The following is a 24,549-nucleotide window of genomic DNA, read 5'->3' as shown; positions in this document are numbered from 1 at the left end:
CATCACCACACTACAGGAAGGTTATGATGTATTAGAGCAGGTGCAGAGGAGATTTACACTCAGTGGCCACATTATTAGGTACCCCCCTGTAGTTAGTAAAGTGGCCACTGAGTGTATGCTCATGGTCTTCTGGTGCTGTAGTTCATCCACTACAAGGTCCGGTGTGTTGCTTGAAGATGCTCTTCTACACACCAGTCTTGTAAAGTGTGGTTATTTGATTTACTGTCATCTTTCTATGAGCTTGAAACAGTTCAGGCAAACTCTGCTGGTCTCTTTCATTCACAAGGTGTTTTCACCCACAGACCTACCACTCAATGGATCTTTTTTGCACCATTCTCTGTAAACTCTGTTGTGAGTTTTTAGACTGTTGTACTGTGAGACTGTTCATGAAAATCCCAGAAGTTCAGCAGTTTCTGAGGTAGTCAAACCACGCACATGGCACCAACAATCATTCCACATCAAAGTCACTTTGATCACATTTCTTTGTTCTGAACAACAACTAAACCTCTTGACCACATCTGCATGCTTTGAAGCACTGATTGGCTGATTAGATTGTTTTGCATTAATGAGCAGGTGTACATTGTACCTAATAAAGTGGCTACCGACTGTATATTAACTGATGAGACACTGTCCAACAGTTTGAAAGACTGTCATGCCTTCCACAGTTTGAATGACTTACTTGCTATTAATTGCACTAAGAAAGTGCCTGCATATCAGAGTTTCGAGCTATTTTCAGCATTTCCTCTCACATTGTCAAGTCAAGTCAAATCAAGTCAAGTTTATTGTCATTTCGACCATAAACCACTGGTACAGTACACAGTAAAAATGAAACAACATTCCTCCAGGACCATGGTGCTACTTGAAACAACACAAAATTACACTAGACTATGTGAGACAGCACAAGGCTACACTAGACTACGTAAAACACCATAAAAACTGCACTAGACTATAGACCGGCACAGGACTACATAAAGTACACAAAACAGTCCAGGGCAGTACAATAATTAATAAGCAAGACAATAGGCACAGTAGAGGACAAATTACAATATAATAATAAGTGATGTAGATGTCAGTCTAGACTCTGAGTATTGAGGAGTCTGATGGCTTGGGGGAAGAAACTGTTGCACAGTCTGGTCGTGAAAGCCCGAATGCTTCAGTACATTTTGCCAGATGGCAGGAGGTAGAAGAGTTTGTGTGAGGGGTGTGTGGGGCCCTTCACAATACTGTTAGCTTTGAGGATTCAGCGTGTGGTGTAAATGTCTGTAACAGCAGAAAGACAGACCCCGATGATCTTCTCAGCTGACCTCACTATCCGCTACAGGGTCTTGCAATCCAAGACGATGCAATTCCCGAACCAGGCAGTGATGCAGCTGCTCAGGATGCTCTCGATACATCCTCTGTGGAATGTGGTGAGGATGGGGGGTGGGAGATGGTCTTTTCTCAGCCTTCGCAGAAAGTAGAGACGCTGCTGGGCTTTCTTTGCTATGGAGCTGGTGTTGAGGGACCAGGTGAGATTCTCCGCCAGGTGAACACCAAGAAATTTGGTGCTTTTAACGATCTCAATGGAGGAGCTATCAACGTTCAGCAGAGAGTGGTCACTCAGTGCTCTCCTGAAGTCAACAACCATCTCTTGTTTTGTTCACATTCAGAGACAGGTTGTTGGCTCTGCACCAGTCTGTTAGCCGATGTACCTCCTCTCTGTATGCTGACTCGTCATTCTTGCTGATGAGACCCACCATGGTTGTGTCATTGGCGAACTTAATGATGTGATTCGAGCTATGTATTGCTGCACAGTTGTGGGTCAGCAGAGTGAACAGCAGTGGACTGAACACACAGCCCTGGGGGCCCCCGTGCTCAGTGTGATGGTGTTGGAGATGCTGCTCCCAATCCGGACTGACTGAGGTCTCCCAGTCAGGAAGTCCAGGATCCAGTTGCAGAGGGAGGTGCTCAGGTCCAGCAGTTTCAGCTTTCCAGTCAGGTGCTGAGGAATGATTCTGTTGAATGCTGAACTAAAGTCTATGAACAGCATTTGAACGTATATGTCTTTTTTGTCCTGTTAAGTGAGGGCCAGTTGGAGGGTGGCGGCAATGGCATTATCTGTTGAGTGGTTGGGACAATACGCGAACTGCAGGGGGTCCAGTGAGGGGGGCAGCAGTGTCTTTATGTGCCTCATGACAAAACTCTCGAAACACTTCATGACGATAGATGTGAGTGCAACGGGACAGTAGTCATTGATGCAGGACACTGAAGACTTCTTTGGCACGGGGACGATGGTGGCAGCCTTGAAGCACATTGCAAGGGTATGCAAGTTGGTAAGTTAATTGGCTACTGTAAATTGCCCCTAGTGTGTAGGAGAGTGGTAAAATTGGGGGCAGCTGATGGGAATGTGAAGAGAATGAAATGTAGTATAGAATTAGTGTAAATGGGTGCTGATGAATGACAGGATCTAAATTGGCCAAAGGGCCTGTTTTCCTGCTATATGATTCTAAAATTTCCAAGAGAAGAAGCCAGTAAGCGGTACTAATGAATTGTCTTGGTGCAAAGCTGGCATCGACAATGGATTGAAAAGCCTCCTTCCATGTTGTTACTATTTTTTAATTATGAAAACTCGTTTGCAGCCTGTGGAACACAGCTCAAACATTTGTGCAAAGGCCTCAGCTACAGCACTGTGCGTAGTTCTCATCACCACACTACAGTACAGTTATGGTGTACTAGAGCAGGTGCAGAGGAGATTTGTACTTCTCTCTGCCTCAGGAAAGCAGCCAACATAATAAAGGACCCCTCCCACCCTGCTCGTTCTCCCTTCTCCCTTCCCCCGCTGGGCAGAAGATACAAAAGCTTGAGAACACACGCCACCAGGCTCAAGAACATTTCCATCCCATTGTTATCAGGCTCTTGAACTGACCTCTATTATGCTGAAAGATGATCTCGTGATCTCTCACTGCACCTTGTCATGGCCTTTTATTTGTCTGTCTACACTGCATTTTCTATGTAACTGTAACACTATATTCTGCATTCTTTTTCCTCGATGAGTAATCCAGTATCCTGTCTGAATGTGAATTAAAATTAATTCAGATCATGGAATCATACAAACATACAACATAGGGGAATGGCACCTAACTCCACATTTTCATTTTGAGGTCCTTTAGGTTATTCCCACTTCTCAGCTTTCTGCCCAGACCTCGCAGGGCATGGCTCCTCCAGTGTTGTCCCAGCTTCTTTTCAAATACGTAACCAAGTTCAAAAACAGCTACTTTGCTTCAACCATTCAGATCTTGAACCAACCTGCACAACCCTAATCAATAACTCAGTATAGCAACACTATGATCACTTTCTACTAAAATAGACATTTTTTCTTTTTAATTATGTTCTTCCTTGTACAAAATTGTGTTTAATTTATGTTTTTCTTGTGAATTCTGCTTATATGTGCTAATAATGCTGCTGCAAGAAAACTTTTCCTTGCACTGGTGCATATGACAATAAGCTCAACTTTGACTTAGAAAAATGTTGAACATTTCTTCCTTGCTACCTTTCAGTCAGTGAGTACCAGATCCCCATGACATTTTGCCTTAAATCTTTCTCCAGTTAATTTAAATCTGTCCCCAATGGTTATTAATCTCTGGCAAGGGATATAGGTCCTTCCTGCTCATGCTGTCTAAGCTTCTCATAATTTTACAGACCTCAATTAAATCACCCCTCAGAGAATTTTTTGTTCCAAAGAAAACAGCCTCCAGTCAAGACAATCACTGCTTATAACCGCAGTTCTCCAGCCTAACAGTGTGTTGGTAACTGGTAATTAGTTCATTATTGTCACGTGTACCAAGAGATACTGAAACCCTTTTGTTTGCATCCCATCTAGACAGATTATTCCATACAGAAATACATTGAGGAAGTAATTGTTCATGAAACTGATTATTTGAAAGGAATCTGGGAGGGCACTGGAAGAGATCTGGACTGAAACCAGAGAAGTGAGTATAAACTTTTCTAAAGGGAAATATGGAATTGGGTATCTATCCTCTATGTTGTGCCTTTGTATGGTTCTATGATCTGAACTCATGTATCCACATATTCATCCAGAATACTGGATTAGTAATCCACTGACTGCTGGGAACCTCTGGCCCACGAATGTTCAATGGAGAGGAGGTAACAAGAACTTTGAGCCACACATTGGGAATTCACAAAGTCCAGTGTATCAAACAGAATGTCTGTACAACTTCACAAGCTAGGCACCTGCCCACTACATCTGGGGAAGAGTGCGCAGGTCCTGCATCAGCCTCATCAACCACTTTAGGACCACAGAACTGGAGTGGAAGCAAGTCTTGCTTGATCCCAAGGGACCGTCTGAGCTAAAGTAGTCAGAAACATAGCAGCCACAGTAAGTTCCCACAAGGACCAAGTTGATCATGGTCCAATATCTGTATTAGTACTATTGATTAAAGGATAAATATTGACAAGGACCTCTGGAGCAATGCACCATTGATAGGGTAAGTCTTCATTTATGAAGTGACTACTTTGAACACTTTGCACAGCAATCTGCATGCAAGTATTTATCTATATATACTTGGGTTTTGACAAATATTTGTTCCATTCAGCTTCTCTTAAGGGTTTTAATTTGATTATTTGAAATGAAATAAATATATTCATTAGAGCAAACATTATTTATATTGAAAAATGTATGCATTAGCAAAAAACATTAATCATTCTTAAAACATATGTCCCCTAGAAAGGTTATTAATCATGTATCCTTCTTCATTCATTGACTTTTAGAAGCTGTAGACTAGTGAATATTTGAACACAACATCACATGGAGAATGCACATAACTGAAATCTAATATGTTTTAGATTTTAACAGAAATAAGATAAGAAATTAGTTCCAGAATTGTATCTGAGAAATAGCTATATTCATTCAGAGATTTAAACTGTTCCAAAGTGTTTTATAGCTAATTAACTAGTTTTTAAGCATAGTTACATCTGCTTGTTCAGAAGGTTACATTTAATGAAATGTAAAAATTGTATTTTGGGAATGTTCACAAATCTTTACTTTGGACGTTAAAGACTTCAATTACTAAAAGAAAATTGAGATATATTTCAAACATGTTTACTGAAACTTTGAATTCTGGTGATTGCTTGGTCAGATTATTTTCATTATAAGGACTTTAGCAGTTTTCATATTTATATCAATCCAATTAATCCAAAATACTAATAGCTAAGTGTGACAGAAAAAGAAATGTTAACTGCAAATATGCCAGTGGAAAAAAAGGGTTTCAAAAGAAAGTAACATAATTATGTACAGGAAATGTGGCTTATTCATAAGTTAATAAATTAGGAAAAATACTACAGATGACTGAAACTCAAAATAAAACTGAAAATGCAGAAAATATCCAGGAAGACGGGCAACATTAGTGAAATATTCCTCTGAAATACTGTTCTATAAGTACAATAGCTGATTATTAAAATGATAATGGCATTGTAACAAAGTTCTTCGACTCTAGTGAATGTTTTAGTTAGTGCCATGTGATAATGCACAATTATAGTTACACATTATGGTGGGATTATAAACCAATTGTGTAACACCTTTCTCAAGCTCAGTGCTTTGTTGACAAGTATTTTGGAAGTGTGTTCACAGACGAAATGCGCGAAATACAGAAGTGAACAAAGCTGAGACATGAAATGAAAATCAAGTAACTGCACATGCTGAAAATCTGAAATAAAAACAGAAAATACAGGAAATATTCAACAGGTATAGAAACATGGTGAAGGAAGGAATAAAGCTAATATTTTAGATAGATGAACTTTCCATCCCCACAGATGCTGCTTAGTCTACTGAGCAAGTTTTAATGTTCTCTTTTTGCTAAATTCCTCATGCGATCAGAGTATCTGACAAATAAAGGAGACATGCATGCCAACAAAGGGTTAATGTGAGGTATGGAACCAGTTTCAGGACCTGGCTGATGCTATTCTTTAAAATTGCTGCACTGTGCAGAAATGTTATTTTACGGCAAACTGAAAATTAAACTGAGCATTTAATTGCAAGGTGGCACACTCAATAATTCTAGTAGAGAGTAAGCAAATCTCCTGAAACAAACAGTAACCTGACAACCAGATCCAACAATTAATGGTTTTCTGCAGCTGTTGTCATTTGGCCTGTGCTGTTTCATAATGGAAGAATCCAATCAGTCAGCACAGCTAAAATGGTTAAACCTGCTTTAATATGTATCATTAAAGACACAATACCAGCTCATTTACCATCTGCTTACTTTTGTGGTCATGTCTCAATTCTTACCTAATTGCGCATTAATAGCACATCATCGTAAAGTACACAGAAATCGACCCTTTGAACCCAGATGTGTGCAACTACACAGCCCTACCAGAGAGCTTTCTTTGAAATTTTCAGCCCTCATTACCCTTTCCCTTTCTTTTCACACAGGATTTTAACAATGAATGGGAGGAGGAAAATAAAGACTAGGAACAGATTAAAACAACCCAAACACAAGAGATTCTGCAGATGCAGAAAATCCAGGCCATCAAAACGCTGCAGGAACTCAGTAGGTCAGACAGCATCTATGGCGGGGAATAAAGAGTCAACACTTTGAGTCGAGACCTTTCATCAGGACTGGAAAAGATAGGGGAAGAAGCCAGAATAAGAAGGTGGTGGAAGGGGAAGGAGTACAAGATAGTTCTAAGTACAAGATAGTTCAAAGTCAGTCTATTATAAAGTGCATATATACAACCCCAAGATTAATTTTCTAGCAGACAAACTCAATAAGTCTATAATACAATAATAACCAACGAAAGACCTCACCAACTTGGGCGGTCAACCAGTGTGCAAAAGTCAACAAACTGTGCAAATACAAAAAGAAAGAAATAATAAGAATAATAAATAAATAGCAATAGATATCAAGATGAAGAGTCCTTAGGCTGTGGGAATATTTCAATGATGGGGCATGTGAAGTTGAGTAAAGTTATCCCCTTTTGTTCGAGAGCCTGTTGGTTGAGGAGTAATAGCAGTTCTTGAACCTGGTGGTGAGAGTCCTGAGACTCCTGTACCTTCCTCCTGATGGCAGCATCAAAAGAGAACATAACCTGGGTAGTGGGGGGGGGGGGGGGGTGCCTGATGATGGATGCTGTTTTCCTGTAATAATGCTTCATGTAGATGTGCTCAGTGGTGGGGAGGGCTTTACCTGTGATAAAACCGGCTGTAACCTCTACTTTTAGATAGAAGGTGTTAAAAGAGCTGAACACAATTTCATGACAGCACACCAGAAAATACACCAACACTATCTTCAAATTTTTAACGAAAGTAAGTGGAATATGATAGCCCTAGATATTCGCAAGCTCCAGAGTATAAGTTTCATTAAACTACTACGTTTCAAGTAGAGGATGAATCCTTGAAGACTACAACATTAACAGTGCATGGTGGATGTGACAGTTGTCAGCATTTACAAGTTCAATCAGATTTCTAATATCAAAGAGATATTTTATGTGATATCCTACCTCAAAGCACAGTAAAATAAAATGCAGTGGTTCTGTTATGCATATTTCCTGCTGTTTTTTTGAACAAAAGATCATTAAGGGAAGCAACAGATAATACATCCTCTGAACTTTCTCCTCCTTCCAGTCAGAGTGAGGGTGATGGTCTAGCTCCATCATTTTCCTCATTCCCCCTACCCCCAACCTCTCTCAATCCCCATATGCCTCCACTCCCTTGGCATTTGAAAATCAATCCATTTCAACCAAATATATTCATCATCTGAGCCAAGGATGAGTATATTCACAACTGCAATCAATAGAAGATGCTTCAGAGACTCATGAGTGCCAGGGAAAAGGAAGCCCCTCCTTCCATTGATCCAAAATAGTCAACATCCTTGTCTTGGACCACAATTCTTATCTAAAAAAATTAATACATTTCTTCTTGATCAGTTTCTAAACATGGTCTGGATGAGGAAATTTATCCTATGAATGCAAATGATGATCATAAGGAAGGTCCATCAGCGATTTACTTTCTTTCAAACTATGAAGATCATGCTGGTTACTGAATGCTCTAACTAACTTCTACAGATGTACTGTTGAAAGTGTCCTGACTAGTTGTTCCATAGTCTGATTTGGCAATTGGATGCACAGAAACTTAAGAAGCTGTAGGGAACAGTGAACTCGGGCACATCCCTCCTGACCATCTGTCGTTTCTACAGGATGTGCTGCCTCAAAAATGCAAGGCCCTTCATCAAAGGCCTCCAGCATCCATCCATGCTATCATCTCACATTTCTCAAGATCCATAAGCCTGAAGTCCCATACCTTCAGGTTAAAGAACAGCTACTTGCCTTCAGCCTCGGTTCGTGGACCAATCTGCACAACCTTAGCCACTAGAGTTCAGCAACATAATGACCACCTTGATCAACCTGTACTGAAATTAACTTGTTTTTGTTTAATTGTGCCCTTTCTTATAAAAATATGATCTTTTTGACTTCTGGATGCTACTTATATGATGCCAGGTGTCCGTAAATTGCTGCAGGCAAGTTTTTCATTGCATATATGTACTTGTGCATATGACAATAAACTTGACTTTGACTTTGGTGATGTCACAGTGAAACAAAGATGAAATTGGTTGTGATCATGGAAATCAACTGCTTTCTTGTGAGGCTCCATTTTCAACCCTCAATAGGGGCTGACAGAAAATAAGTTATTATTCACAAAGTAAACTACAATCTTTCACCTGGGATAGAATTCAATCATGGGCTTGATGGGATGAATGGCCTGTTTTGGACAACTGCCTTATACTTAATTCAACCAATTTTCCAAGGTACAAAATTCTTACTATTATCAAAGTGACACTTATCAGAAATATATTATTCTCGTATCAAAAGATCAATCTTTCTTTATGCAGCACATTGTAAATGGAACAACTTGTACTGTCTAGGAATGTATTGTCTGTCTGTGGTGCTAAGTACAGGATACTTAAGCGTCCAGATGAAGAACCTCAACCTAACAATACCTCAACTATCCATAGATAATGCCTGACCCACAGAGTTCCTCCAGTGCATTATGCATTGTTAAGCACACCAGTACTGGTTTATAGTACCGACTTATTATTGCCACATGTACCAATTTACAGCTTTGCTCACATGCCATTCCACACATTCAGACTTCCACAAAGACAGATCATTCCATACATAAGGATATTGAGGTAGAAAGCAGAATACAGTTAAAGTAGAAGACAAAGTGCAAGGGCCACAATGACGTAGATTAGGAGATGAAGAGTTTGTCTTTTTGCATATGAGAAGTCCATTCAAAGTTCTGATAACAGAGGGATAGAAGCTATCCTTGAGCCTGGTGGTGTGTACACTGTCACTGACCAGGGATGACTTCCAACCAGTAGAATCCAACATCTCACTTTTCCAGTGCTGCTTGAATACACATCAAGACTTCAATAATACAACCACCCGGTTGCAGAAGTGAACCTGAATATGCTTAGAACTCACTAGGGATGTGGCAACTCCACACCCTTTTCAAAGGCAAACACGAGGAAATCTGCAGATGCTGCAAATTCAAGCAACACACACAAAATGCTGGTGGAATTCAGGGTCTCGGCCCGAAACGTCGGCTGTACTTCTTCCTATAGATGCTGCCTGGCCTGCTACGTTCTACCAGCATTTTGTGCGTGTTGCCCTTTTCAAAGGTTCTGGTTCTACCTATGACATCGCTTGGGATTTAACACACCCAGGAGGCATTATAAGCCCTCGGTCTAAACCAGGGCATCCAAAAAAGTAGGATAGCACAGAAAGAAAACAATAGAAAAGATTTCAGAAGAGTTTGGTGTGCATTAATTAAATTGAAGATAGTTATCTTTTGTTTTAAGCAGACATGACATTCAGATTTAGGCCATTTGTAACACAAATAGGAATGTATCGCCAAAAATCTGGATTGAACCAAATAAAAGCATTTGTTACAGATGAGATGACACTGAAGTCTGATGGAAGAATGAATAACCCCTCAATCTTTTATCAACAGATGTACCAACTGTGGCAAGGTGTATTTATATATCACTGTTCATGTTACAAACACTTAAGAAGTAAAGATTTGCCAATGGTCACCATCGCTAAACTGTGAAAGGATTAGTTGTCCTCTTTTCTTAGGCAGTCCTTGGGAAGTAAAGATAATGTACCTACTTCTCTTCAGTTTTAGTAGGCCCTGAGGTGGTTGATGAAGACTGCAGTCTCTTCCACCAATGGGACAGGAGATTTTTGACAGAACCTCTGGATGGGTAGGTTATGAGATGGCCCATTCCTTCCCCTGCTTATATGGGGGATCTGCAGGCTCGAGGTCACCAACAGCACTCTGAATGCTTCTCTCTGTGACGCTCACACGATCGGCTGATGCATGTCTAGTAAAAATCCGTCCACCCGCCAAACCGTGTCTCCCGTATGCGTGGATGCTGCGAAATGCACACTGGTACAAACTCGCACACACAATATCAAACCGCACACCATGTACGTTCACAGAATACACTTTATAAATCATACTAGAACTAGGTAATTAATAGCGATACAATATATATGAAAGAAAAGAAAGAAAAGGCACCAAAACTTATCAGAGTTCAGTCAATTCGTGCACAACTGTTGGAGCTCAACTATCGAAGTCTTCGGTCCGCTATTCGATCTTCTCTGACCTCCTCAACCCGCCACCTGGGAACAACCTCAGTGGTCGACCAGAGCACATCCAGCATGTCCTCCTTCCTCGCGATCTCCCCTCCAACTCCCCAAAAGCCTGCACAACACTAGCTTACAGACCCACAAGACAGAATAACATCTATCCCAATTGGTTAACAAATGAATACAATTCTCGTTATCAGTAATTATAACCCAAACAAGCTGTGAGAGAAAGCACTCTCTCACCAGTTACCATAACAAAGAAGCATTCTTACCTCTAACATAACAAAGGAGCCATTTTGATTAACATATGTAGTAACATAAAGAAGAAACCCCTTACATCTCTGTTTGGAGTGATCGTGGATCTGAGATTCCCAGTGGTCAGTGCGACATTACAAACTTTTCAAGGAAGCCTTCAGTATATCAATTTCTCTGTCTGCCTGGCATTCTCTTTCCTTGACTGAATTTGGAACAAAATAAGAATATAAACATGTGTTTCAGGAGTCTGGTGTTAAGCATGCAAGTGCAATCGCATGCCATACTGAAGACACTGGCCTGGGAGATGGAACTGACATTAGTCTGCTTGTCAATGCAACTGAAGGGCTTTGTGAAAGCAGTGTAGTGGTATTGTCCAGCACACTGGAATGCCTGCTCAGGGGAGCAAATGGTTCCTACTGAAAGCTCCTGGGGTGTAGACGATGAACCAGCCTCTCGACATTTTGTCTCAGGAAAGTTCAGCTACTGCACAGGACATCATGAACACACAGTGCCAAGCAACCAGCAGAAGTGATATAGGTATTTCTTGTACAAAGACACCAAGATCCCTCTGCAATAATCTGTAAACACGTCCATTGTCAGCTTCATTAATAGAACCAGCATGTTCAAGAAGTCCAATAAGGTTTGAGTTTGTAGGAAGAGCTTATGTTTGGTGATCTGCCCATGTGTTTAAGAGCTCAGTTCCCAAATCTACTACAATGCTAAGCTCAGAAATTGGTATTGGCTTATTACTGTCACATCTACCAAGACACTGTGAAAAGTATTTGTCTGCGTGCCATCCAGACAGATCATTCCACACATAGGTACATCGAAACAATAAAGAGAAATTAGAATGAAGAATATCGTGCTGCACTTACAGAGGAAGTACAAGACAGATAGACAAACAAAGTGCAAGGGGCACTGGGAAGGAAATTGAGTGATCAAGAGTTCATCTTTTAGCACATCAGAAGTCCATGTGAGAGTCTAATAACAGCAGGGTAGAAGTTGTCCTTAAGTATGATGGTATGTTCTCTTAAGCTTTGATTTTTCTGCTTGGCAGGAGAGGGGAGAAGAGAGAGTGAACAGGAGTGGGAGAGGTCCTAGATAATGTTGGCTGTTTTCCTGAGGCAACAGAAAGAGTAGATAGAGACAATGGTGGGGAGGCTGGTTTGTGTGAAGGACTGGGCTGCGTTCACAACTCTCTGTAATTTGCTGATTGTGTTTGAGGTAAAAACTGTTCCTTCAATAACCATTTGCAGAACTTATCTTTCATATTGACAGCATGGCTCTAAGATTATTTTGACCTTTGGTTGTTCCAGTGCTGTTTCTGTAAAATTTCCCATTAGACCAGCCAGTTAATGTGAGCCCTTCAAATTATCTCATGGTGAAACAGTTAAGTGTTCGCAACGACTCTAATGACTTTGTTTCATGTGTCACAAAGCATTAACGGTAACATCAAACCTCAATGTAAATGCTGCATTACCCCCGTTTCCTAGCGCAAACCTTGCAACAAATGCCCACTGTACTCTTCTTCTGATTTGTTTCACTGAAATCAAATTCACTGAAAAAAGGCAAGAATGCACCAAGCATCAACTTACATCCTTGCGTTGCTGCTGTCTCAAAGACAGAAAAGAGAACATATAATATAAAACAGAATAGAACCAGCTGCCTATTCTATCTATGCCTCTCATAATCTTTCAAAATTCCTTCCAGTTTTCCCTTCAGCCTCTGCTGCTCCAGAAAAACAGCCCAAGTTTTTCCAACCACTCCTTATTCTGCACGCCCTCTAATCCAGGCAGCATCTAGGTAAACCTGCACCTGCCACAAACCTTCCTAGAATGGGGCGAACAGAAACGAATGCAGTACAGTATAGTACACCCGATCCCGCCTAACCAGTTATATAATGCTGCAACTTCTTGACTCTTGAACTTAAAGCCTCAACTAATAATGGGAAGAATGAAATGTTTGCCTCCACCAAGTACTTCTACTTAATTCTCATTTGTTTCCACAACATAGAAAGAGACCTCTAGGCTACTGACCCTATGCTAGCCCTCAGAGCATTCTTATCGAGCACAGTCCTCCACTCCTGTCCCTGTAACCTATACTCCCTCACATACCTCTTAAAGCCCACCCGCATTACAGTGGTCAACTAGCCAGCATGCTATTGGGATGTGGGAGGAAATTGGAACAGCACAACAGCACCAGAGACAATGTGGAAACTCCTGATGGGCAGCACCACAAGTCAGGATCGAACACAGGGTTGTGCAATGCCTGTACAACTTACAGCACCCCCATGGTGCTGCCGTTCCAGTTTTGCTCCCAGTGAGAACATTTTCAATCTAATTAACTGTTCAGAACATATTGATGACATCACAGCCGTGGGATGCCAGGGATCCCTTTGAACTGACACCTGACAGCAGAAGGGAATTGGAAAAAGGAAAGTTCTTGTTTCAGAGATCATTAAATTTGTTTAGTCAGCTTTCCTCCCAGACGGCAATGAGCCCTGCTACTACACAAATTCTGAATCAATAATGCATGTCGAGCATAGCTTGTCCTCGAACCTACCCGGCTCGTCTGCAGTCTGTCGAGCTAGATTGAAGTTCCTTGGCACAGTCGTGAGGAATGAGTTGCAAGTGAATTCATCTGAAGTGCTGGGACCCCTGGCTTGAGTTTTCTCAAATGCTTTTTGCACTTCATAGGAGCCTGGTGCTGGATAATCCTGCAGTAGGAAACAGAACATAGTCGTACTTCTCCAAGTTTCTCTTTTACAATGAAGGCTTTGAAGTAACAGAGCATAATTTATGAAGATGGAAATGTAAAAAAGCAATTTAGCGCTTTCAGTATAATCAATATTGTAAAGCCATCTATGCCCTTTATCATATATGTGAGACTAACTAAAATCTAGCTATCTATTCTCAGCCTCAAATGTTCTCCGTGTTCATTGGCTCTCAGCTGATCAAAGCCATTTATTTTAAAATTCCCTCCCACCCCCACTTTAAACCTCTCTTGGCCTTGCTCCCAGTATCTCTGTAACTTCCTTCAGCCCAATAAATCTCCACAGTCACTGCACTCCTCTCATTCTGCATCTCCTGTTTTAAACTCCCCACTACCAGCGGCGGTGTCTTTAACTGCCCAGGTTGTGACCTCTGGGTACACCAGAGAGACTGCAGATCCTCAAATCTGGAGCAACTGTAAAAGTGATGGGGGAACTTAGCAGATCAGAAATCATGTCTGGAGGGAAATGTTCTGGGTCAAGGTGCTTCATTTGGACTGGAAATAAGGGAGACAGCCAGTATAAAAAGATGAAAGAAAGGGTTGTTCCCTCCTTCCCTCCACCTCTCCCTCTCTACGTTTCTGCCTCTGATTCTCACCCTCTCTCTCCCCCTTTCTTCTATCTATCTGTCTGTCTATCTCACTCACTCATCATTCCCCCGATTCCTATAAAATCCTTAAAACTATTTGACCAAGTTTTAGGTCTTCCATTTTAATACAGCTCAGTTGAACTCCTACATGGAGCTTGGGGATTTCACACAATGTTAAAGGAGTGTGTGATTTTGTTATTTGAAGGAATAAATATCTGGGAAAACACAAGAGGTGTATAGTTGCGTATCATTGGACTGGTAAATAAAAATCAAAAAGCTGCAGATGCTGGAAGCCCTCTGATCAAAGAAGTGAAGATCTAAAGGGTCAGTTTCAATTGGAAACATTTAACCCACTTCCCTCTCCACAGACACTGCCTGACCAACAATTTCCAGCATTTTCTGATTTTGTTATACACTGGCACTTGTTCCAATGGCAGAACTTGTAAAGATTTTGTGATTTCTTTAGTGAAAAGAATTGGCAGCAAAGACTTTGTACTTGTATTGTAAGTTAGTGGGCTGTTTGTTAGTTGGTGATAAAGTGTCTCTCATTCTCCCTCTCTCTCTCACACACACACACAGAGAAAATAGTAGAGATGGTGAGAAACTGATAGGAAAAGGGGCATAAAGGGAGAATTAACACAGAGGGGAAAAAGGGGGAGGCTGAAGATGGGTAAATTACAACTTCACAGGTATACACTAGGTGAAGGTTATGGATGGTGATGACATAACACAACCTAGCTGTGCTCTACCAATCCACTTTTGCATTAAGCTGTAAAGAAATGGAGCAGGATGAGGTGTATTGCAGAGAAGTAATCTGAAACCACCTCTTTTACTCCCAACACCAAAGCTCACTTACAGACCGTTGGAATCTGCCGTGGATAAACCAGAAGATTTGTAGACTGCTGAGGACTAAATCCGTAATATTCAAGTCTGATGATCCAGGACTATACAAGATTCTTGATCAGTCAGGGGAGAAGGCAGGAGTTTGGGGCTGAGAGGAAAATTGGATCAGCCATGATAAATAGCAGAGCAGACTCCATGGGCCAAATGGCCTAATACTGCTCTTATACCTTATGGTCTTATAGCCTAAGAAGGCCAGGTGCAATTATGGAAGGCCATCGCAAAAGCAAAAGAACAGTTCCAATTGAGGTTAGAGCTGAAATTAGATGCACGTCAACTCTGGCAGGGTTTGTAGGCCATTGCTTTTAACAAAGCAAAACGATTTTTTTTGAGTTCAAAGTTCAAAGAACATTTATTATCAAAGTATGTATACTGAAGAGTCTCGATCGTGTTCGGAAGTCTAAGATCTCAGGGCTTTGGAGATGGGCAGATCGAGTGTCGGTGTCACGGCAGGAGAGCCATGTGAGGGACATGAGGGACACCTCCGTCTCCCTTACCAGGGAGAGAGAAAATTGTGGGTTGTAGAATTTTGGATGAAATGCGAAGCCTTTAGAATATCTTTGGTCTGTGTCTTTGCTATTGTTTAGCATACGCTTGGGTTCGGTGATGGTACTGATGTGCATTTATTTTTGCCGGTGGGGGGAGGGGGGATCGTTGCTCACTTCTGCTTATGCGCGTGAGGGGTGAACTGGGGGAACTTCGGGGTTATCACATTCAACTGTTGTTCATTCTTTGGGGCACTTCTCTGTTTTCGTGGATGCTTGTGAAGAAAAAACATTTCAGGATATTTATTGTATACATTTCTGACATTAAACTTGACCTTTGAACCCTGAACCTTTGATATACAACCTTGAGATTCATCTCTTAATAAGCAAACACAAAACAAAACACCTCAAAGGAACCCATTAAAAAAAAGACTGTCAAACACCCAATGGGGGGAGAGGGAGAGAGAGAGAGAAAAGAAACAATTTGTGTGAACAATAAAAGTAAGCAAATAGCTTCAGAACATAAGTTTTACAAAAGACACAAAGCCAGGCATCACTGCAGCCAGAACAGGCCACAGCCTCAGTTCAGCAAGCAGGACCAGCCCTCGCCTCACCTTCAGTCCCAACACCCTGACCTTTCTAATCTGGCCCAGGGCTTAAATCATCCAAACATCAGGTGTCTCTTTGCTCTCACTGCTCGGAGGTCTGAACCCCACCACCACAATTTGGCCCATACCCAACCTTTCCAGTTCAGCCCAGCCCGGCCCTGCATTTAAATCAATCAGACATCCAGACTTCCCTCACTCTCACGATCGCCATGACTCTGCCTTGACTCTTCTTTGACACACACCACCCCCCCCCCCTTGCCTTAACCATGCCTTCCCTGGGCCTCTGAGTCCATTTTCCTTGACCATTTTTCACCTGTGCCTCTGCCTCCACCACTGCTCGCCTCTCCATGTTAGCATTGATTGTTATTAATAAAGTGTTAGTAATAAGGTGTTTAGTAGTTTTCTTCTTTTTTTTTGCCACAGGTAAGTAGTCGCTGGGCATCACTAGCACCATGCTAAACCAGATGTTAATAAGAAACCTAACATACGATGGCAGTGATGCTTCACTTCCAGATGAGCTCAATGACTTTTAAGCACACTTTGAAAGGAAGAATAAAACTACAGCTATGAGGTTCCCTGCAGCATTGGTGACCCTGTGATCTCTCTGTCTCAGAGGCTGACGTCAGAACATCTTTCAAGAGGGTGAACAGATGGTGTACGTGGTAGGGCTCTAAAAATCTGTGCCAACCAACTTACGGGAGTGTTCAAAAGACATTTTCAAACTCTCATTGCTACAGTCAGAAGTTCCCACCTACTTTGAAAGGGTAACAATCATACTAGTGCCCAAGAAGAACAGAGTGAGCTGCGTTAATGGCTATCGCCCAGTGGCACTCACATCTACTGTGACAAAGTGCTTTGAGAAGTTGGCTATGGGTAGAATCAACACCTTCCTCAGTAATGATGTGGACCCACTGCAATTTCCCTATTGTCCAATAGGTCAACAAGCAGATGCTATCTCATTGGCTCTTCATGCAGCCTTGGATTACTTGGACAATACTAATACTTATGTCAGGATACTGTTTATTGACTACAGCTCAGTGTTTAACACCATCATTCTGACAGTTCTGATCGAAAAGTTCTAAAACCAGGGCCTCTGAATTTCCCTCTGCAAATACATCCTCAACTTCCTCACCAGAAGACCACAGTCTGTGTAGATTGTAAATAACATCTCCACCTCGCTGATAATTAACACCGGTGCACCTCTAGGATCCATGCTTAGCCCACTGCTCTACTCTCTCCACACCTACAACTGTGTGGCTAGACACAGCTCAAATGCCATCTATAAATTTGCTGATGACACAACTGCTGCAGGCAGAATTTCAGATGGTGACGCCAAGGCATACACATTTGAGATAGATCAGCTGGTTGTATAGTGTCGCAAGAACAACCTTGCCCTCGACATCATTAAAATCAAAGAATTCATTGCGGTCTTCAGAAAGGGTAAGACGATGGAACACGCACCAGCCTCGTCAAAGGATCAGAAGTGGAAAGGGTGAGCAATTTCAAATACCTGTGTGTCTGAAGGTCTATCCTGGGCCTAGCATAACGATGCAGCTACAAAGAAGGCACGGCAGCAGCTATATTTCATGAGGAGTTTGAGGAGATTTGGTATGTCGCCAAAGACTTTATCAAATTTCTGCAGATGTACCGTGGAGAGCATTCTAACAGGTTGCATTATATTCTGGTATTGGGGGGGGGGGGTGCATGGCACAGGATCAAAATCAGCTTCAGGAAGTTGTAAACCCCATCAGCTCCATCATGGGCAATTGCATCCGGGACACTTTCAAGGAGTGATGCCTCAAAAAGGCGACATATATCATTAACAACCTCCATCACCCAGGACATGCTTTCTCCTTGTTGCTACCATCTGAGAGGAGGTGCAGAAGCCTGGAGGCACACAGTCAATGATGCAGGAACCGTGTCTTCCCCTCTGCCATCCGATTTCTGAATGGACACTGAACCCATCAACACTACCTCACTACTTCTTTTCTCGTTTTGCACTAAATATTTAATTTAACTTTTTAATATATATACTCCTTACTGTAATTTACTGTTTTTATTATTATGTACTGTCAGAAAACAACAAATTTCACAGCATATGCCAGTGATATTAAAATTAATTCTAATTCTGATTTATGCTCAGAAGTTAAACGTAAATAATGTAGTCACTTGCACTGAAATGTAAAAATATTGGAGACCATACCATTTTTGGCCAGTGCCACTAGCACCAATAAGACTAGATATCTGGAAGTGAATACATCATCTATGTATTTTAGGACTTGAAAACAAAGATGAACTTAAAGGTATAAAGAGAGCCAGTGAGTCCTTTAGCCTACTGTGTCCATGTCAACCATCAAGTGCCTATTTACACTAGCCCCATCTTATTGTCTCCATATTCCCATTAATTCCACCCAAGATCTACCACTCACCTACACACTAGGAGCAAATTTACAACAATCCATCGACCCACTGACCCACATCTTTGAGGTGTGAGAGGAAACCAAAGCACTTAGTGTAAACCCACACAGTGGCAGGGAGAACGTGCAAGTTTAACACAGTCAGGATTGAGGTCAGGTTTTGCTGGAGCAGCAAGACAGTGGCTCTACCAGCTGCACCAGTGTACTACCCCACAGTTGTCTGTCAGAAGATTCAGTACACCCTCTGACAGTGAAGCAAGTGTAAGCCAAGGACAGAGTGATAGGAGAGGACCTGGGGTCAGGAAATCAGGTGGAAAGGACAACAGTGAAAATTAAGTTTTGTGTAAGTATGAAGGTTAAGCCAAACAGTCATTTGCTGATGGATCAATCTCGGGCATAACAAAATGGGCACTAAATAAATTATAGGGTTGTTAGGACAGTTTTGCAGACTACCTAATAAACCAAATAATGAAATGTGCTTCATTAATTTTTTAAAACCTATTTTCATTTAGAAAGTTAGATATTCCCTCTGCTTTATCATAAAGCAGAGATTATTTCACAATTTTACACAGCCCTTAATGAGCTAAAATGATATTGTGTATTATTTTATTCATGATACAGTTCTATGGAAAGTCATGTATCACCAGGTAGATTTTGGTTCTAAACTGACAACTGTACGCTGATACCAAGGACACATTATGCATGCTATATCTCTCAAGGTCGTGCCACAGGGCCAACGCAGTCTACCGCAGGTCACCTGCACAGAAGGTGTGACAGATTCTTCCTTTGGAGTAAACGACAACTGTTTTTGATGCTGGGCAAAGCATCATTAACAGAGGGGGCAAAGTGTCATCTGGAAGGAATTTTCATCACATGGAGAGACCAGCAGTGCCACATTACAGCAGTATGGATTTAGCAGGGGCATTCAAAATTATGAGGACTGAGTTTCATCAGGTTTATTTTCACTGACATACATTGTGAAATTTATTGTTCTCGTGGCAGCTCTTTTTTTTGTTAAGTGTGGGCGATCATGGCCTTTCCATGACTGTGAGTGTCCCTGGCATATTTTTCTACAGAAGTGGTTTGTCATTGCCTTCTGCCGGGCAGTGTCTTTACAAGATGGGTGACCCCAGCAGTTATCAATTCTCTTCAGAGATTGTCTGCCTGTTGTCAGTGGTCACATAACCAGGACTTGTGATATGCAACAGCTGCTCATTTGACCATCCACCACCCGCTCCCATGGCCGTGTGACCCTGATCGGGGGGGGGGGGGGCTAAGCAGGTGCAACACCTTGTCCAGAGGTAACCGGCAGGCCAGCGGAGGGAAGAAGCGTCTTACACCTCCTTCGGTAGAGACATATCTCCAGCCCACCACCCCAAGAGTACAATGAAAAAACTTTAAAACTTACTATCAGTTACAATAAAAGATCAAATAAATTAGTGCAAAAGAAGAATAGTGAGGTCACATTCATGGATTCAGGCCTACTCACAAAACTGACGATGGAGGTGAATAAACTGTTCCTAAAATGTTGAGTGTGGGTCTTCAGGCTCCTGTACGTCCTCTCTGATGGTTGTACTGAGAAGAGGGTATGTTCCAGATGGTGGGGTTCCTTACTGATGGGGACCACCTTCTTGAGGCACTACTTTGTGAAGATGTCCTGAATAATGGGAAGGCCAGTGATCATGATTGAGCCTACTAAGTTACAAGCCTCTGCAGCTTCTTTTGATCCTTCGCATTGCAGCCCTCACAGCAGGCAGTATTGCAACCAGCAGAATGTACTCCACAGTACATCTGTAGAAACCTGCTAGAGTCTTTGATGACATACACAATCTCCTCAAACTCCTAGCTGCTGTCATGCCTTCTTTGGGATTGCATCAATATGTTGGGCCCAGGATAGATCCTCTTAAGTCCGGGAATGGGTAGAATTTTAAATTTTATTTTTTTAATCAATTTGTAGATAACGAACCAGAAAAAGGTTACAGTGTGGAAAGAGGCCATTTAAAACACATATACAACCTATATGTGATTATAACATGGTTAAAGACCAGTGGAGGTAGCGACATGCCCCAATGGCAGCCTCTGATTGTAAAGAATAGTATTAAGCAGGTAAATTTATTTTAATTTATTGTCAAAAATATCAGGGTGCAATGAAATCTCTGAAGTTCCCAGAGTAAACAGCATATATAGAACATAGCACAGTTCCACAATGGACAGGCCATTCAGCTCATGAAGTGCTAACCTTGATGCCAATTTGTACTAAATGTCCTCCTCCTGTGTATCATCCCTTCCCCTCCATTCTCCTCATATGCATGTGTCTATCCACAGCCTCTTACACTCAACCAAACTGTCCACTTCCACTGTTACCCCTGGTAACCCATTCCAGTCACTTACACTCTGTGTAAAGAACTTGCCCCTCACATCACCTTTAAAATTCCCCTTCTAACCTTAAAAGCATGTCCTCTATTTTTCTTTTGACATTTCTACCCTGGGGACAAGATTCTGACTGTCTACCCTATCTACAGTATGGCTCTTATAATGTTTTAAATCTTGTATCAGATCTCCCCTCAGCCTCTGTCACTCTAGAGAGAACAACCTAAGTGAACTTTCCATATAGTTCATATCCTTTAATCCAAGCAACATCCTCTTTTTACTCTTTCCACAGTCTCCATTTCTTCACATTTCGGAATGGGCATTGAACCTATGAACACTACCTCATTTTTTTGCACTATTTATTTAATTTTAAAATACATTTATTTATCTCTGCAATTCAGTTTTTATTATGTATTGCAATGTACTGCTGCCGCATAGCCAGAAATTTCACAACTTACGCCGGTGATATTAAACTTGATCCTTCCTATAATGGGGTAACCAGAATTGCTGTTGTGTGCTGGGGCAACAGGGTAGCAGACACCAACAGAATCAACAAACTCATTCGTAAGGCCAGTGATGTTGTGGGGGTGGAACTGGACTCTCCGACAGTGGTGTCTGAAAAGAGGATGCTGTCCGAGTTGCATACCATCTTGGACAATGACTCTCATCCACTCCATAATGTACTGGTTAGGCACAGGAGTACATTCAGCCAGAGACTCATTCCACCGAGATGTAATACTGAGCGTCATAGGAAGTCATTCCTACCTGTGGCCATCAAACTTTACAACTCCTCCCTTGGAGTGTCAGACACCCTGAGCCAATAGGCTGGTCCTGGACTTAATTCCACTTGGCATGATTAACTTATTATTATTTAGTTATTTATGGTTTCATATTGCTATATTTCTTCACTATTCTTGGTTGGTGCAGCTGTAACAAAACCCAATTTCCCTCAGGATCAATGAAGTATGTCTGTCTGTCTGTCTGTCTGTACTCCATGTGTGGTCTGACTTAAGTAAACTAACTGTTCACAACTCCACCAATCTTTCTTACCAATCACCTGCAAACTTGCTAGTCCACCCATCTACATTTTTATCCAAATCACTGATGTACTGTATATCACAAACAGAGGTCCAGTACCAATCCTTGTGGAAGAGACCTCCAGCCATAAGAACAGCCTTCCACCAGTACTCTCTGCTCTGTACACAGTAGTAATAAAAACAACAGTAAATGCAACATCGAGTGCAAAGCAACAAAATGGTGCAAAGTAATGAAAAATAAATGCTAATATGGCAATAATGGAAGAGGTAGAATCAAGGGTTTGAGAATGTGGCAGTACCACTAGGAAAGGGATGTGAAAGGAGTGACCGGTGAAGTTGATATGGTTGACTATTGTGGTGGACATGTGCCAAACAACAGCTGCAAGTTCCAACACCTATTAATAGCATTCATTTATTACTGAGAGAGATGCTTTATGGAAGAGGTCTGCAGAACTCAGCGAGCTCACGAACACAACTTTCTCAAGATGGTAAAGTACTAGGACACAGTAGATGCATCAACCTGAATTGTTAGTTGGACATTTAATTTTCTAAATGGACAATGAACTGGTGAACAATACCTCATTATTTTTGCTGTTACTATATAAATATTACATATAATTATTAATAGTATTATTAATACATTATATCACATATATATTATATGTATATAATATGGTTCCAAGGTTGTCAAGCCGAGGAGGGGTAGTGGAGACAAGCTCCCGCTACCTAAAAGTGCTCCTCACAGCATGCGTCTTAAATAGCCTCTGACAACCAAGTTCAACTCCTGGCCTTCTCGTGTGGCTCAGCCTCTAAGCCCGGCAGAACAGTTTCTATTGACAGGATAAGGGGTGAAGGCGGGTCCTGGCACCTTAAAACCAGTGCTTTGGGTGATGGAGCTTGTCAGCCTGGGAAGGCAGTCCATCTAAGAGAGGTAAAACTCTGATTGCAAACCTCCGCTGCCTTGCGGCCATACCCACTCATAGGAAAGGCTTCGGGAGTAAACCCTGAGGACAAATCCGGAGCTGGAGTCCCTAAGGCAGTCCGACGTTGTCTTCAACCTCGTTCTGGCATCTCCTGCGACATCACTGGTGCCAAGCTGTATCGGCCCTTGCCCTTCCCTTGGACAACATCAGTGTTGTGAAGAGGGGAGACTTGCTGCATGAGCAACAGTTGGTCTTCCATACAACCTTGCCCAGGCCTGCGCCCTGGAGAGGACACTCACAAGACTTTCCAGGCGCAGATCCATGGTCTCGCGAGTCTAACGGATGCCATCCATAATATAATATATATTAGATATAGCTTATTGTACTTTGTAATATTTTTATGTATTGCACTGAATTGCTGCCACAAAGCAACAAATCGCATGAATTAAGTCAGCGACAATAAATCGGATTCTGATTCTGACTTTTTTATTAGTCATAAAATATCTGGGTGTGGAGAGTTATGGCTTTTGCCATTCAAAGACCCCATTTCTAAAGAGAAGAGAGAAACAGCCATGGAGAGCATGCCGAGGTTCATGATCTTTGGGGAATATTCTCTCCAATTTTTAGAAATGTGTTGAAATATTTTGTCATGGGCAAAAGAATCAATAGTTTTAAAGTCTTTTTAGGATCTACAAGGACTTTATAAAGCAATGGGTGGCGGGGGGGGGGGGGGGGGGGGGAGGAGTGTAGAAGAATTCTTTACCAGTGAGTTTTGACCACAAGTTAATGAAGCTAAGATAATAATAGAGATTCATCAATAGATCATAGTTTGTGATAGGGTCTGTCTCTTTGACACAACTCCACATATGCTGTATTCAGACAGTCTGTGCTGAGCAGCTGCTGTGGTTTTGTCAGCATCTTGGGAAGGTGCAGTGCGAATTATTTTACACAGGTTATCAGGAAGACAGGCAATGACCAAAATCAGGCCTTGGAGCAGCAGAGCAGAACTGATAAGGGGCTGAAGTAGTGATGTTCAGACCTTTAAGTTTAATGAATGTCCTTTAGAAATCAGTCAAATATTTAAACAAGAGGTTGAGTAGCCTGGGAAACGAAGTGCATACCAATACTAAAAGATCTGGAGGAGCTCAACATGTCAGGCAGCATCTTGGGAGGGAAATAGGTAGTTGACATTTCAGGTGAAGACCCTGCATCTGGACTGAAACAACAAGGGGAGGTGACCGACATAAGGAGGTGAGGGAAGGAGTTGAGCAAATGCCAAGAGGTGATAGGTGGATCCAGGTGAGGGGGTGATAGAAGTTGGGAGGGTGGGGAATGGGGATGACAGAAGCTGGGAGGAGATAGGTGGAGGCAAAAAGGGTTAAAGATGATGGAATCTGATAGGGGAGGAAGGTGGGATGGAAAGATGGATTGGGTAAAGGAGATGAGGGGGACATGGTGATGGGGGGCTGGGTATTTCGGGAGGAGAGAGAAAAGGGACAGAGGAGGGGCAGTTTACTGGAATTCAATATTCATACTACGGGGTTATAG

The 24,549-nt window shown here is 41.9% G+C and overlaps 1 protein-coding gene across 1 annotated transcript in view; it reads right to left on the bottom strand.

Moving 5' to 3' along the window:
• Positions 1 to 24,549, bottom strand: part of stpg2 (sperm-tail PG-rich repeat containing 2) — a 533,079-nt gene that overhangs the window by 203,516 nt on the left and 305,014 nt on the right. Inside the window, exon 11 of the mRNA XM_073041898.1 lies at positions 13,465 to 13,618. Within this exon, the coding sequence (XP_072897999.1) occupies positions 13,465 to 13,618 (154 nt within the window). The remainder of the gene's footprint in view (positions 1 to 13,464; positions 13,619 to 24,549) is intronic.

This window comes from Hemitrygon akajei, chromosome 4, assembly GCF_048418815.1.
Source record: "Hemitrygon akajei chromosome 4, sHemAka1.3, whole genome shotgun sequence".
Lineage (NCBI taxonomy): Eukaryota > Metazoa > Chordata > Chondrichthyes > Myliobatiformes > Dasyatidae > Hemitrygon > Hemitrygon akajei.
This window is presented reverse-complemented; position numbering and strand designations above follow the sequence as displayed.